The following is a 16,371-nucleotide window of genomic DNA, read 5'->3' as shown; positions in this document are numbered from 1 at the left end:
ATACAAATATACATATATTTTTTTTTATTACTCATTGTATTTATTATATTTTTATATTTCTTCTTTTTATATTATACTTTTAACATGTTTATTAAAAACTTTTTACAAATATTTTAAATGAAAATTTATTTTATCAACTTTTGAATGAAAATATTTTATTTAAAGAATTTATTTTAAAATGACATACTTAAAAATTTATCATTTAAATATACTTTATTCTTATGTTTATACTTATAATTATTTTATATTTTACAATTTAAAAGGTTAATTTTAATAATTGATATATTTAAGTATTCATTGTATCTTGCATTACTTTATTATAATTAAAAAACAAAAGATGTCAAAAAAATTTTAGTCTTATTAAAAGAATTATTATTATTGTACATTTTTACCAAGATGCATCTATTATTCTTTTCATAATTTATTTATTTATTATTTTTTTATCCATTAAAAATATTTGCCTTTTTAAATAAGAAATATAAAATAAGAATATTTAATTCAATACTACTTACTTTTATTTAAAATATTATAGAGTAGTTATTTTAATATAATAACTTTTAAATCAAAAAATGGATTTATTAAAAAAAGAAAGTGAAACGTTTAATTTAGTAGATAATAAAAGTAAAGATGATAATAAAGTTGTAAGTTTTTATTTTTCTTCAAACATTGATATATTTAATTTTATTAAAAATATTTTATTTGTATTAAAAAATATATATATTATTTATATTAATATTATTATAATTATTATAACATTTTTCAGTTGTCATTAAATGATTTGGATAGTTGGTATTTTGATTCAAGTGATTATAGATGTTGTTTTAATTTGTTTCACGCAAAAATTGTTACTTTTATTTATTGTACATTAGTTTTACATGAAATTGTATTAGGTAAAAATAATATTATTTAAAATTTTAAAATTATATTTAATTATCTATTTTTTTTTTTATTTTATAGGTGCAATATACTTGGCAGGAAGAGAAGAATTTGTTAATAAAGAATGGGAAACAATAGGAATTTTTTTGATACGATTATTTCAATTACCTCCGGTATTTATAGCATATTATTCATTATGGAAATGTAATCCTTATTTTATTATACCTTTTGGTGTTTCTCAAGTATGTATTGGGTCATTCGCTGATATATTTACAATTCTTAGAATTATAAGAGATCTTGATGCAAATAATAGTTTATTTTTACCCTTCGAAGGATGTTATAAAATTTTAAACATATTATTACCACTTTTAATATATATTCTTCTTGCTATATCTTTACTTTGGGTATTATATCGTTGTCATATATATTTTGTTGCAAGAAAAATGTATCAAAAAGAGAGAGATTTATATACAAACAAGCAAATAGCTTTATCAAATAGTAAAACAAAATCTGACGAAGAAATAACAATGATTGGGGAATAAAAATTACTTATAATAAATATTCAATAATATTTTTTTTTGTAATATTTTTATAACTATATAAAGTCGAAAATAAAATATTTAAAAAATTTTTCTTTACAAAATAATACTAAGAAAAAATGTAGATTAATTAAAAAATTAATAAAATAATAACAGTTAGTTATTTAAAAAATGTTATGTAAAAAAGAAGTAAATAAATTTTAATAAATAATATAAGTCTTTTATAAATATAATTATATCATACTAACTTGGAGAAAAAATAGTATTAATAAATTGTAAAAATATTTTTGCATCATATATAAAATATTAATTTTAAAATTAATATCTTAGTAAGCTTACTTTTTATAGATATAAAAAAAATTTTGCAACCATTTTTAACTATACTAAATTGTTAATTTTTAACAATATAATAATAATTTTCTAAAATATTTGTATACTAATAAATAGATTATTTATTAACAAGAATTTGTAAAAGATGTAAAAAAAATTTAAATTTAGTTTCAATATAATTTTTTATTTGTAACCTTATAATTTTTTATCAAATTTTATATCTTTTTTGTTGTAATTTTGTTACAATATAGTTTTTTTCTACAAAATCTATTTAAAAATAAAAAAAATGCTCTAATTTTTAAAATTAACGTCATTCTTTTTAATTTATATTAATTAGATACAAGATTTTGAATTAACATGAAAAAAGAAATTTTTAATTATAAAATTACACTAAATTTAAAGAATATTAAAAAGCTTTCTATGAGAAGAAAAAAATTGTAACAAAGCATTGAAAACAAAAAATATGAAAAATTATTTCAAATATGTTTATTTCAAACATATTTTTTGTTTATTTTAAACAAAAACGTAAAAGATACTTAAATTTAAAAATTACTCTCTTTATTTTTTCCTTAATATCAAATAAAGTTGATAACAATTTAGAGTAGTTGTAGTTAATGTTCAAAAAACATGTATAATAATATTTCTTTTTTAAAATTTTTTTTTAAACTTTATTTACAAATAAATTATAAATATAATCATATTTTTCAAAATATTTAAAGTGTAAAATATAATTAACAAGTTTGTATTACTGATTAACAATTTTTTTGTACATAATCGTTAAAATAAAGCATAAATTATAAGAACAAACAAAATAATTTTCAAAAATCTATTTCAGAGTTATTTTGACCAATTTAATGGTGAAATTATTTATTTCTCAATCTTTGAAAAACTTATTTTATAATCATTTTTTTTATACAAAAATAACTTCTTACATCAGTTTTTTTATTTTTTCACTTTTTATAAATAAATACTTTTTAGTTTTTTATTATAAAAATATCTATAAACATCAAAAAACATTTTAAAATTAAACACTAACTTAACTTTATAAATTTAATTTTTATAAACCTTTTATCAAATTTTAAAATTAAAATCTTAAAAACATTTACTATTTGTTTGAAATTCTAGTAATTATTATAGAGATACGATATTTAAATTTTTATTATATTCTTATATGTAATATTACTGCACTTTAAAAATGATAACTGATATTTTGGGATAAAAAAACTAAAATTTTATACGTCATTTATTAAGTTTAAATTACATTTTGACAATAAGTGAATGACAATTTTCTTTGTACTTTATAAATATATAAAAATATCATTAATAAAAAGGTAAATGACAAAATTTTATATTGAAAATTTTAAATCACTCATTAACAATTTTACAAAATTTTTTATTACTTTAATTATTTTATTCAAAAATAAAATAAAAGTAATTTTTTCTAAAACAATTTATTAATGATTCTGTTTAAAAATAAATCAAAACACTAAATTATTTTTAAAATGTTAACCCTTGTAATAAAATTTTTTTTATAAAAAATATCACAATTGAAACAAATTAAACATAAAAATAACTTAAAAATTATTTGTTTTATATTTTTCTATTATGTACTCAGTTTGAATATTTGTTTCAAGATGATGTATTTAGAAATAATCACTAATAATATATTAAGATAGTTATATTTAAAATAAAAATAAAAAGTACTACTTTCTTTACTCAAAGAGAAAAATATTTATAATATTATTAAAAAAATTTTTTTTAACCACAAGAAAGTATAGTTGATAATTATACCAGAATTGATTGTTTGTACTTGAATTAAATTGAAATTTGGAAGCAGTTTGATTTCTTTAAAACCTAAAAAAACAATTAACAAATAAAATAAAATGAGATTATGTCTGAACAAATATCTGTTTGTCAAAAAATATAAGTTTATGAAATATAATTGGATAATCTATTTTTATATCAAAAAATTTGGCTCACCAAATCAACTTATTAAAATTTTGATTGTTTTTAAAATTTATTTATAAATTACATATGTAAAATCAAGTATAAAAAATTATTCTTTTATCTAATTTTAGTTTATAATCATATTGAAAAATTTATTTACTTTTAAAAGTCCTTTTTTTGTAGAAGAAGAGATTTTTATAGTTGGAAAAAAACGAATAGCCATAAATGATTTTAACATAGTATTAATTTTTTTTAAACTATTTTAAAGAAAACAATTACATCTTTTTATGATCACTAAAACAACATATTTAATAAAAAATTATTTTTTCATTTTTTAAATATATTTAACAATTTATTTTTAACTTACAATTTTTATATAAGTAAAATTTTATTAATAAACTGGCGTTTACCCCTAAAATACAATTATAATATGAAAAATTATATTTAAGAGTTAATATTTAAAATTAATACGAGCGAAAATATCTCTGTTAATAAATTTCAAAAACATGATTTTTATAATCCAATACAGAGATTTTTCACTCTATTTATATTAGAAATTCAAGCGCTCCTATAGACTTAGAACTTTAACCCCATATTTCAAACACTTTCATAAAACTAAAAGTTTTATCATTACTTATATTAATAAAACAAAAATACTTTTAAAAAATTTTTATTTTATCTATTTAAAATAATGGTATGATATAAATAATTTTATAGATAAATTGATTTATTTCTCTCTTTGTAACTACCATATAGTTTTGATCTAACACTTTATTTATAGATAAAAGTAAATTATTTCTTATCTATTAAAATTTAAGTAAAAATTTTTAAACTTGTATAGATTCATGCATTATCACGAAACGTTTTATTTTATAGACAAAAAATAAATATGTATATAATGAAATACTTAAAATCAAGAAGAAAAATTTTTTTACTCACACATAAAATTAAATTCTTGATTCACAAAAGGTGTTTTGTACAATAAATTTTTAATTCATATACTTTAGTAGACCCCACTTTTTCATATGTAAAAATTAAAAAAAATATTATTTTTTGTATTTACAGTTAATATGAATGATATCTATTTTAAAATAAAATGTTCATATCAATAATCATAAAATACTTATTTCTTTGTTTTTTATTATTATATGAAAAAAATGGTGTTTTTATTATAAATTTTAGTATACAATTTTTTTAAAATTAGACGTTACAAATAAAAATAAATGGTATTTATTTTGTACGTTAATAAATCACTATTTTAATCATTAAAATATTATACATTTTTACTAAAATAATATTTTATAAATAAGGAAATAATGTATTTTTGTTAAAAAAAATATAGCATTTGTTATTATTTAAAAAGTAATTTTTTTAAAACTTTTTGAAAAATTTTTTTGTTTACTTTTCTGTATAAAATTTGGCAAAATAATCATAGTGTTTTTCTTTTTTTATAAAAATCATCTAAACCTTAAGAAATAATTATTTTTATTTTTTTTGCTAATGTAAACAATAATATTAATATTAATTTAATAAGTAATGCTGGTCGTTAGACGGCATCAGTAGAATAGGAGAATATAAGGAAACACTATATAAAAAGGAAATAACAAAGAACGGCAATTCCATCTTTCTTACAATTTTGAAAGAACTAACTGACTGATATGCCACGGAAGGCATATCAGTACTAATAAATAACTATTATTGTTATTTGTTTTATTGTTATAGTTATTTTAATAAAAGACTTTATTAACTTAACTTTGTACTATATAATACCTACTAGGTGAAAACTTAAAACCTCTATCTCATCTCTTTTTAGGGATGAAAATCATAGTAGCTATTAGGAATAAAATTACTCATACTATATAAACCATCATCGTGTGTATTCTAAACGACAGACTTCAATATATGTGATTGAGTTATATGATAAAGAAAGTTTATTATTTACTAACTAATAAAAAAAAAATTTTAAATTATTTTAAATTTTTGTTATTTAATATTTAAAAGTTTTGGTGCTTTTTTAAAATAATTGATAGTAGTATAATGTAAGTAATATTAAATTTAATTGAACAAATGGCATTAAAAAATAATTTCTGTAATTATGGTATTGTTATTGTAACTGTTTATTGTGAGATTTGTGCTTGAACTAAATTTATTTTTTGTCATAATTCAGTTATTAAAGCAAATAAGTTAATTAAAAAAACATTAAATTGTCTTTTATTTTTTTTTTATTTTTTTTAGATTTACTGTTTCTTTTGTCTTTTTTTCTATATTATAATTATCTACTTTATCATTTAAAATAACTTGACTTGAAATATCTTTTACGCCTAGAGAATTTTCAGCTAGATTTTGATTATTCATTTCATATGACTTAGATATGAATAGAAAGGCTACTAAAATAATAAATACCAATGAAGATAGATTTTCAATAGTAGAAGATTTCAAATGAATATTTAATACTTTTATAAAAATCTTGTATTTCTTGTATACTTTTTTATTTGATTATTTTTATCAAAAATCATTGTGTATTTTTTAAAATTATAGTATTAACTTTTTAAATTTCTGAATAATTATATTAATATTAAATTTATTAATATCTTTTAATTAAAAAACGTTTTGTTAAGCAAAGGTTATTATATTGTATTTTGCAAAAATTGTTTATTGCATTTTAACATTCGTTTGCCAAAAAACAACAAGAAATTTAAATTAATAACAAAGGAAGTTTTAAAAATTATTTAATACTTTCTGAATTATTATAAATTACTCTTCTGTATGGATCTTAAATGTACAAAAAGTTAATTTTTTTTTATCACATTTTTTGACACCATCTGTCACATAATTATTTGTATTTGTTTGAACTTTTTGTATAAAATGACTACACAATGGTCATCTGTTTTTTAAATTTGTTATTAATTTTTTGTAATTTTAATTATAGATATTTAAATTTGTTTTTATAAAAAAAGTTGAAAGTTTTAAAAATTATATATTTTAGAAAATTTAAGTGCAGTTTAATTTTAATAAATAAATATATTTTAATATCTGATATTTTTTCTAATGATGACAAATTTAATTGTTTTAAATCAAATATTTTTTAAAAATGTATCATTAAAATTTAAATTTCAAAATTTATCTGTTATTAAAAATTAAAGCATTCTACTTGTAAAATTCTTTATTTAGTAAATATCTTAAATTTAACAAACAACTGCAATGTCTAATACATAACAATATTTATTGAAAGTTTTATTTAAAATCAAGATTATTATAATAATCATATTTAAATTGTTATATTTTTAAAACTCAAAAAATCATATAACAAAAGTTTTTAGTTGTTGTGTAAGTAATTAAACTATCAAAATCATTTTTTTCGTTATTTTAACAACACTTTTTTAAGAATTTAGTTTTTTATAAACAATTTTTTTTAAAATTTTAATTATTTTTTCATTAAAAAAAATTTGATTTTTCTATTAAAGTTGTATCTTTATAAACATTAAATATAGTAAATTTTAAAAATTATTAATTTTGATTAAAAAAAAGTTTGAAAGTACAAATACAATATAATCTTTTCAAACTAGATATGTTATAAAGTTATTGTAATTAAAAATATATTAAATATGACAATAAATTTATTGCTCTAATTGTAGAGTTACTTTAAAATATAATATAAAAAATTTAAATATATTATCAAACAAGTTCATATCATATTTGGTACATATTAATAAAATTCAAATGTTTTAAAGTTTTAGTAATTTTTTGAAATGATTAACGAAACATGCTGCACTTAATACTATATTGAAATAAGTAAACCGACATTTGACTTTGTTTTTATTATGGAGTTACTGGTGGTGCTGTCGTTGTTGTTGTCAATTGCATGATTTGTGCTTGAACATTGTTTAATTGTTGTTGTAATTGTGCTACCAATATAGCTATACTTCTTAAAGAAGCATTACGTTGTCTTCTTTTTTTATTTTTCTTTTTTTGAGCTTTACCGCTTTTTTGTCTTTTTTCTATAATATGGTTATCTACTTCATCATTTAAAATAACTTCTTTTGGAATATCTTTTACGGTTAATGAATTATCAGCTAGAACTTGATCATTCAATTCATATGACTTGGATATGAAAAGAAGTCCTATTAAAATAATAAATACCAATGAAAATAAATTATTCATAGTAGAAGATTTTAAATGAATATTTGATGCTTATATTAAAATTTTGTATTTCTTTTATACTCTTAAAATTATTTATTTTTATCAAAAATCATTGTGTATTTTTTAAAATCAAAATATTAACTTTTATATTTTTTTAAACAATTATATTTAAATTAAATTTATTAATAATATACTTAGGCAAAAAAAAATTCTTGTTGAATCAAGATTATTTAAAAAAATTATGTATTAATTTATTCATTAAATAAAAATATTAATTTGCTAAATTATACAAAAAAATTTTAAAATATTAAGATAAAATTTTTTTAAGTATTTTTTAATATAAATCTTAAATAAAAATGTAAAGCACCGCTTTTCTCTAGGTATATAAAAGGCCTTCTTACTACTAAGACAAGTCAGTCATAAGTAGTATTATTAAATAAATGTTTGTTAATTTACCCTAGTGTTATTTAAATCAAGTAAATAAAACGTTTACGTAAAATGTAAATTTCATCTTTTATCACAATTTTGTGACAGCATTTGTCACACAATCGTATTTGCTTATACTTTTTGTTTAAAATGGCTACACAATGGTCATTTGTTTTTTTTTAATTTTTTGTGTATATTTAATAACTTTAATTATAGAAAATTCAATTTTGATTTAAAAAATATTCCAAACAATTTATAGACTAATACTTAATCAAATTTAGAACAGTTTAATATATTTTAATAAACGAAAATTGCTTAATATCTATACATTTTTTCATGATAATAAAATTCATATATTTGAATCAAATATGTTTTTTAAGATTCATGAATTATGTTTTAAACGTTTATTTTAAAAATTTATCTATTATTATTTTTTTAGCATTTTATTTATTAAATTAAGCATTAATAAATATCTTAAAATGAGTAAACAATTGCAATGCCAAAATTGTAACAAATTCTATTTAAACTTTAAAAAATCAAAAATATTTTAATAATCATATTTTTATTGTTACTTTTTTAAAACTTTATAAATCAAATTACAAAAGTTTTTAATTGTTTTGTATATAATAAAATTGTTAAAATTCTATTTTTTATATCTAAAAATTTTCTATTACAAATTCAGGTTCATATAAAATATAATTTGTAAAACTATATAATATATTTTTCATTAAACAAAGAAAAATTTTTTATTTTAATAATTCTTTTCTTAATATAAAAACAAAATTTATTCTATAAATTAATATTTTTAATATAAAAAGTTTTTTTTTAAATACAAATATAAAATAACTTTTCAAATTAAAATTGTGATAAAATATTTATAATTTTAAATATATTAAATTATTTTATTGCTCTAATAGTAGAATAACTTTAAAATAAGATAAAATAACATTTAAATATATGATCAAGCAAAATCATATAATATGAATTACATATTAAAAAGTTTCAAATGTTTTTGAAAATTAAATGTTTTAAAATTTTGATTTGTCTTGAAAATAACTAACAAAAATATATTTATACAAAACTGTGATAAAATTAAAACACGGAAATAGAATCATATGCTGTTCTTATGGTATAGCTGCTGCCGTTGATGTTGTTGTAGTGGTTGCTACTGTTGTTGTTGTTGCTGTCAATTGCATGATTTGTGCTTGAACATTAGTTAATTGCTGTTGTAATTGAGCTAAACTTGTAAGTATGCTATTAATAGAAACAGTTAGTTGTCTTCTTTTTCTTTGTCTATTTTTTTTGGTTTTACTACTTCTTTGTCTTTTTTCTATAATATGATTATCTACTTCATCATTTAAAATAACTCCACTTGGAACATCTTGAGCGGTTAATGAATTATCAGCTAGATCTTGATCATTCAATTCATATGACTTAGATATGAAAAGAAGTCCTATTAAAATAATAAATAACAATGAAGATAAAGTATTCATAGTAGAATATTTCAAATGAATATTTGATGCTTATATTAAAATTTTGTATTTTTTTTATACTCTTAAAATTATTTACTCTTATCAAAAATTATTAAATATTATTTTAAATCATAATATTAACTTTTAAAATTTCCAAACAATGATATTTAAATTAAATTTTTTTTATTATACTTAAACGAAGAAAAATTCTTGTTGAATAAAAATTATTTTAAAGTATCAAGCAAACTTTATTCATTACATAAATATATTCATTTGCCAATTTGTATATGATATTTTAATTTACTCTAGTATCAATTTAAAAAAAAATTATTTTATACTTTATGATTAAATATAATTTGTTCTATATATAAATCTTAGATGCTCTAAAACTAAATTTCGCTTTTTATTACTTTTGTGACAGCAATTGTCGTAAAATTATTTGTATTTATTTAAACTTTATCAAAAATGGTTACTTAATGGTCAATTGTTTTTTTAAATTTTTTGTGTATATTTAATAACTTTAATTATATTAATTCATGTTTCTTTAAAATTAAACAATTTTAAATATTTTTTAATTGATACGTAAAGTTAAACTAGTAACGGTTAATAAGTCTTAAATTTTTTTTAGTAACTTTCTATTGATTTCAATAAGATAACTAAAGAAATATTTGTTTTGATATTATCACTTGTTGTTTTTTTTTAAAAAATTTAAAATAATTTTAAAATATTTCATGTTTTTACTATAAATCTTTTTTTAAAACAATTTATAAAAGAAATATTTTACTTTTTAGATTTTCACTGAATTAAAAAAAATCTAAATGTCATTTTTTTTATAATAAAATATATCATTTTAGAAGCACGCTAAAAATACGCTTATTTAAAAAAATATTTTTGAGATTTGTATAAACTTTAAAAAATAAATTACTATTTGCATAATTTTCATAACAAAACTTTTTAAACAGTTTTAATTTTGCTTTTTAATTAATATGTTTTGATTATTTTATTATTTTCATTTCTAATATTAACAAAATTTAAATATTGCTTAATAACAATCTCAAGAACATCAGGTTCATACATAAAAAAAATAATTATTACAATTCTTTGAATTGAAATTAATTGCATTTAAAAACTTTGATTTTTTTAATACTTTGTCAATGTTATATATTTCATATTGCATTACCAAAAAATGTTTTTAATAGTATTTTTTTTGTACAATTTATTTTATCTTACTAAAGTAAAATTAACAGCTATAATTAAGTTATTTTAATAAAAAAATTAAATCTAATAAATTGTTATAATAAACATTTGATTTTTGAAAAAGTGATAAAAAAATATAAAAGAATACAAAAAGTGTAATTTTATTTCATTAAATAATAATTTTAAAAAAATCAATTTGACTAGACAAACACTTAATATTAATGGTCATTTAGTTATAAATAATTTATGCTTATAAATAACTTTTAACAAACGAAATGGTTAAAATTTTTATTTATTTAGGCTTATAAATTGAATCATATTTAATAAAATGTTAAACACCAGTATATTGTTATCAGAAAAAATCCGTTTTGTTGTAACACAAATATTCTGAATAAGTAAAATGTGTTAATGTACTAAATCAATTGCTGTTTATTATGATTCTGTTTAAAACGTTTTTATTGCTTGAGTTAGTAGTAAAAATTGAAAGACCATTTTGAATAGTTCCAAAAGTATTGTTAGATGGTACTAGTTCCAATTCCGTAATCAAAAATGATAGTTGATTTAAAACAGATTTTAAATGTTGTTGTAATAGAGAAAGAATTGAATTTAATGGTAATTGTTTTTGTTTTTGTTCTTGAATAACTGATGTATTTAAATTAGCTAAACCGCCATTGATTTGTAGTCCATTTCTATTTATAAAAGTGCTTGATATAAAAGAATCTTGTCTTTTTTTTATGATATTATTATTTTTTTCATCATTTAAAATAACTGATGCTAGAACATTCTTCAAATTTGATAAATCAATTAAATTTTTGTCTTCAAAATTAAGCGATTTAGAAAAAACTAATGAAACAAATAAAACAAAAAATGTTAATGATGATAGAATATTCATAGCTGAAGACATATGAAATGGTTATTTGACGATTTTATTAAAAAGTGAAACATTTTAATACTTTTTGGATTATTTATTTTGATCAAAAATTAATATAATATTATTTAAAATAATAACAAGAATTTTTTGTCATTAAATTATTTAATTAAAAATGATTTAAAACAATGAGTTTCAAATTGAAAAAAATATTAGTTCAATTTACATTAAATTAATCTATACAGTTTCGACCATTAAATCATATTTTTCAATTTAAAATTGCTAATTATTAAATGTTTAAAATTATAATAATAAATATAATTTTAATATTTTTTCAATTAATAACTTAAAAATTAAGAAAAATGATATCTATTAAGCTTTACCTTGTTTAAGAAATTTTTTTTTTAACTTCAATAATAATATATGGTTAAACTTTAAAGAATACATGATTGTAAATTTACAAATTTTGTTTTTAAACTATTATATATGTTTATTAATTTTAACTATATTTATTAATCTGAATTTTGAAGTATAATTTATTAAAGTTTATATAATTAAAATAAAAATGCTAACGTATTTAAAAACCACTTATAAGCTAGTTTATTTAATACAAAAATTTAATTTTTGATCATAACAAAAAAATAATTTTAAAGTAAAATTAAAATATAAAAAAATGCTTATTATATAAATAACAATTTTTATTTTTTTTATTTTAAACAATTCTAAATAGTTTCTTTAATTTATTCATTGTTTTTTTTATTAAAATTAATGTTAACAAAACTTTTTTTATTCAATTTTTTTTTACAAAGTAGTAATATAAACGATAAAATTAAAAAAAAATTTTTTTGATACCAGAGTAAGAGATTTTCTTTTCTTTGGACTTTAAAGAGAGATAAGTAATAGTATATAAGATTTTAAATAGTATATAAGAAAGTTTTAAAGTTTATTTTATTTGTGTGGTGTAATACTTCTATAGCAGTATGTTTGTTCTTTAAACTATATTAGCGAAGGTTTCAAAATTTTCTAATAGAGGTTAGCTTGTGTATAGAAACCTAGGAATATTTTATTGTGTTTCGTTTTCTTTTATCATTGCTTTCATATTTCCATATATCTGAAAGCTTGAATTAAGTAATTCATTCTTTCCGTCTAACATAATAAACATAATGGCATATTGATATTAGAATTTAATGTAATAATAATTGTAAAAATATATATAAATTAACAAAGATAATGATAACAATATTAATAATTGTTTAGTTTAAATTTTCATATTTGGTAACTTTGAGAATAACTGACTGTTTTTCGTTCTTTCTTTCTTTTATACTTTATTTTTTACTCCGTCTTAATGCCCTAACATCACGAGTCATATAACAAAATTTAAAAAATATGGAAACTAAGATTGATTATATATATTAAAAATTTTTATTTAAAAACGTTATAATTGAAAAAGTTAAATTATAAATTTTAAATACTTTTTATTTATAAATAAATATGGTATACAAAAACTTTTTATTAGATAAACTGATCGGATATGAAATATTCTTCAAATTTAAAGAAATAGTTAATAATTTTAATTTTTTTGGTTAAAGTATATTGTCATTAGGTTTCTTAGTTATTGTTATTTTGTTATAAATTTAACCACTGCAATTACATTTAGTTGTTGTTTCTGCCAATTTCGATGAGTTTGTTGTTGTCTGTTGGCACGGAGCTTTTGGTGTTTGCGTTACAACTGGTGTTGTTGGTGAAGTCATTGAAATTGGAGTTGTAGATGAACATATAGGTTTAGGAGGACAAGGTGTTGTATATGGTCTTAATTTTTTTGATTTTATTTTTTTTTCTAAGTAATAAAATTCTGTATCTAAATTTAATATTTGACGTTGAATGCTTTGTAAATAATTTATTAATATTTTTTCTAAATAAAACATTTTTGTTTTTAACATTTTATGACTTTCATTTATATCATGTTGTATTTGATTGAATGTATCGTTTGAATTTTCAATATTACCATTAACTTGTATTCCTTCACTATTATTATATTTATTTTGTCTTTTTTCTATGAAATGATTATATTCATCATTTAAAATTACTGGTGTAAGATTATTCTTCAAATTTGAAGAATCAATAAAATTTTTATCACTAATATTTAGTGATTTAGAAAAAACTAATGAAACAAAAAAAACAAAAATAGTGAATGATGATAACATATTCATAGCTGAAGACATTTGAAATAAATAATTGACGATTCTATTAAAAATTGAAACTTTTTATACTTTTTAAATTATTTATTTTGATCAAAAATTTTTATAATAAAATTTTAAATAAAAGTAAAAACTTTTTTTACCATTTAATTATTTATTTTAAATAATTAGTTTTTAAAAGAAAAAAAAATTATTAACTTTTTGTAAATTTAATTTAGTTATTTAATTTTAATTCAATCATTAAATCATATTTTTTAATTTTAAATTGCTACTTTTTAAATTTTCAAATTAACAACTTCTTTTATCATTTGAATATTTTATTTAAATCATTAAATAAAAGTTAAAAAAAGGATATTCAATGTAGTAAATTTTGTTCATGAAAATTTTTGTTTGAACAACAATATTGATATATGGTTAAATTTTTATGACCAAAACGATTGTAAATAGACTACTTTTATTTTTAAATTTTTTTATATGTTAAATAACAATAGCTATATTTAATAATCTAAGTTTGAATTATAACTTATTAAAGTTTATATAATTAAAATAAAATTATTAACTAATTCAAAACCAATTTTTAACTTAAATTTTTAATACAAAAGTTAAATTTTTTATAATTACCAAAAGTTTTAAAGCAAAATTGAATAAAAAAATATTTTAATTTTTTAAAATAACAAGTTTTGTATTTGTATTAATATTAACTTTGACAAATTTTTCTTTATTTTTTAACCGAAAAAATAGTAATTTAAAATGTTAAACTAAAGAAAAAAAAATATTTTATGTTAATATATAAGCTTTTATTATTTTTAAAATTACTTTTAATTTTTAAAAACAACTTAAATTTTTAAATTGTATTTTTAATGCACTTTTTTGTACTTGAGTAAAATTTTATTTAATTTTTTCAACATTCTTACTTTTTATATTATGCATCTTAATAAAATTAAATTTATTTATTATTTTAATAATTTCTGTATTTTGAGTACAATATACAAATGTTTTTTATTTTTGAATAAAATTTTCATATTTATATTGAAAAATAATAATATTTTTAAATTTACTAGAAGTATATTAACATAGTTTCTGATTTATGTTTTCAAAGTTTCTTTAACATTTTCACAAGATAAATGTCTTACAATTTTTTAAAATTTAAAAATATATATTAATAATAAAATATCAAAGTTTTAAATAAGTGTTATTAAATTTGAAAAATTTATACTTAATAAATTTTATAAAATAACATATATAAATTTTTAAATTATAAAAATGTTATTTATAAGTGAAACAAACTTGATTTTTAAATTGAAACTAAGAAGAAAAAAGTTTAAAAATAAAATATAAATTTGCTTAATATTTCCTTATATAACTATAGTTTGAAAAATCATCTGATACATCATTTTAATAAAAAAATCCTTTGTAGATAGACAAAATATATTATATCTTTTTTTTTATATTAATAGTTTCAATGATAAAAAATTGCAATTATACTGTATGATCACTTTTAAAAAAAATTATTTATTTATAAATAAATAAGATATATGAATATATTGTTATTAAATAAATTATTATAATACTGCCAAATTGAATTTTAATTGATGATAATATTATTCAATAAAAACTTTTTGTTAAATTTGTAGTTAATTTTTATTAGTTATAAAGTTAATCATATTAATATATTTTTCATTATAAATATGATGATGCTTCTATTCTTAACTGTTTAGTATTTTGAGTCAATTTTGATAAGTGATTTGGAATCATAAGTATTTATTGTTCAAATACATTTTAAATAGTTCTAATAGATATATTAATACATTTTGATCTTCTTGTATTTGTTTATTCATTTGATTAAATGTAGCATTTGATTCTAAAATATTACCATTTAATTGAAATCCATCATTATTAGTATAATTATTTTGTCTTTTTTCTATGAAATGATTATATTCATCATTTAAAATTACTGGTGTAAGATTATTCTTCAAATTTGAAGAATCAATAAAATTTTTATCACTAATATTTAGTGATTTAGAAAAAACTAATGAAACAAAAAAAACAAAAATAGTGAATGATGATAACATATTCATAGCTGAAGACATTTGAAATAAATAATTGATGATTTTATTGAAAATTGAAACTTTTTTATACTTTTTAAATTATTTATTTTAATCAAAAATTATTAAAATAATGTTTAAAATAAAAGTTAAAACTTTTTTTACCAAAAAAATTATTTATTTTAAATTGTTCTAAACAATTAGTTTTTAATGAAAAAAAAATATTTTCTTAATGTAAATTTATTTTAATACAGTTTCGATTATTACATTATATTTTTAATTTTTAATTGCTACATATTAAATTTTTATATTGATAATTATAAATATTATTAA

General features: G+C 16.8%; 4 protein-coding genes across 4 annotated transcripts in view; 1 reads left to right on the top strand and 3 right to left on the bottom strand.

Annotated features, from left to right (window-relative positions):
* Positions 1 to 569: 569 nt before the first annotated feature.
* Positions 570 to 1,418, top strand: SRAE_0000056400 (Hypothetical protein; the record flags this gene model as incomplete). The annotated part of the gene is made up of 3 exons (XM_024646470.1): positions 570 to 641; positions 764 to 890; positions 958 to 1,418. 3 exons carry the CDS (start codon positions 570 to 572, stop codon positions 1,416 to 1,418), a joined length of 660 nt encoding a protein of 219 aa, XP_024500649.1.
* Positions 1,419 to 7,511: 6,093 nt separating this feature from the next.
* Positions 7,512 to 7,853, bottom strand: SRAE_0000056300 (Hypothetical protein; the record flags this gene model as incomplete). The annotated part of the gene is made up of 1 exon (XM_024646469.1): positions 7,512 to 7,853. The coding sequence occupies one exon, from the start codon at positions 7,851 to 7,853 to the stop codon at positions 7,512 to 7,514; it is 342 nt and encodes a 113-aa protein (XP_024500648.1).
* A 1,529-nt stretch (positions 7,854 to 9,382) lies between these two features.
* On the bottom strand, positions 9,383 to 11,831 carry SRAE_0000056200 (Hypothetical protein; the record flags this gene model as incomplete). Its single annotated transcript, XM_024646468.1, has 2 exons — positions 9,383 to 9,711; positions 11,417 to 11,831. The coding sequence occupies 2 exons, from the start codon at positions 11,829 to 11,831 to the stop codon at positions 9,383 to 9,385; spliced, it is 744 nt and encodes a 247-aa protein (XP_024500647.1).
* Positions 11,832 to 13,429: 1,598 nt separating this feature from the next.
* Positions 13,430 to 16,371, bottom strand: part of SRAE_0000056100 (Hypothetical protein) — a gene marked incomplete at both ends in the record, with an annotated part of 3,788 nt that continues 846 nt past the window's right edge. Inside the window, one exon of the mRNA XM_024646467.1 lies at positions 13,430 to 14,039. Within this exon, the coding sequence (XP_024500646.1) occupies positions 13,430 to 14,039 (610 nt within the window). The remainder of the gene's footprint in view (positions 14,040 to 16,371) is intronic.

The sequence above is a fragment of the Strongyloides ratti genome, scaffold srae_scaffold0000004, assembly GCF_001040885.1.
Source record: "Strongyloides ratti genome assembly S_ratti_ED321, scaffold srae_scaffold0000004".
In the NCBI taxonomy this organism is placed as follows: domain Eukaryota; kingdom Metazoa; phylum Nematoda; class Chromadorea; order Rhabditida; family Strongyloididae; genus Strongyloides; species Strongyloides ratti.
The sequence above is the reverse complement of the archived record's forward strand: the minus strand, read 5'-3'. Positions and strand labels throughout refer to the sequence as shown.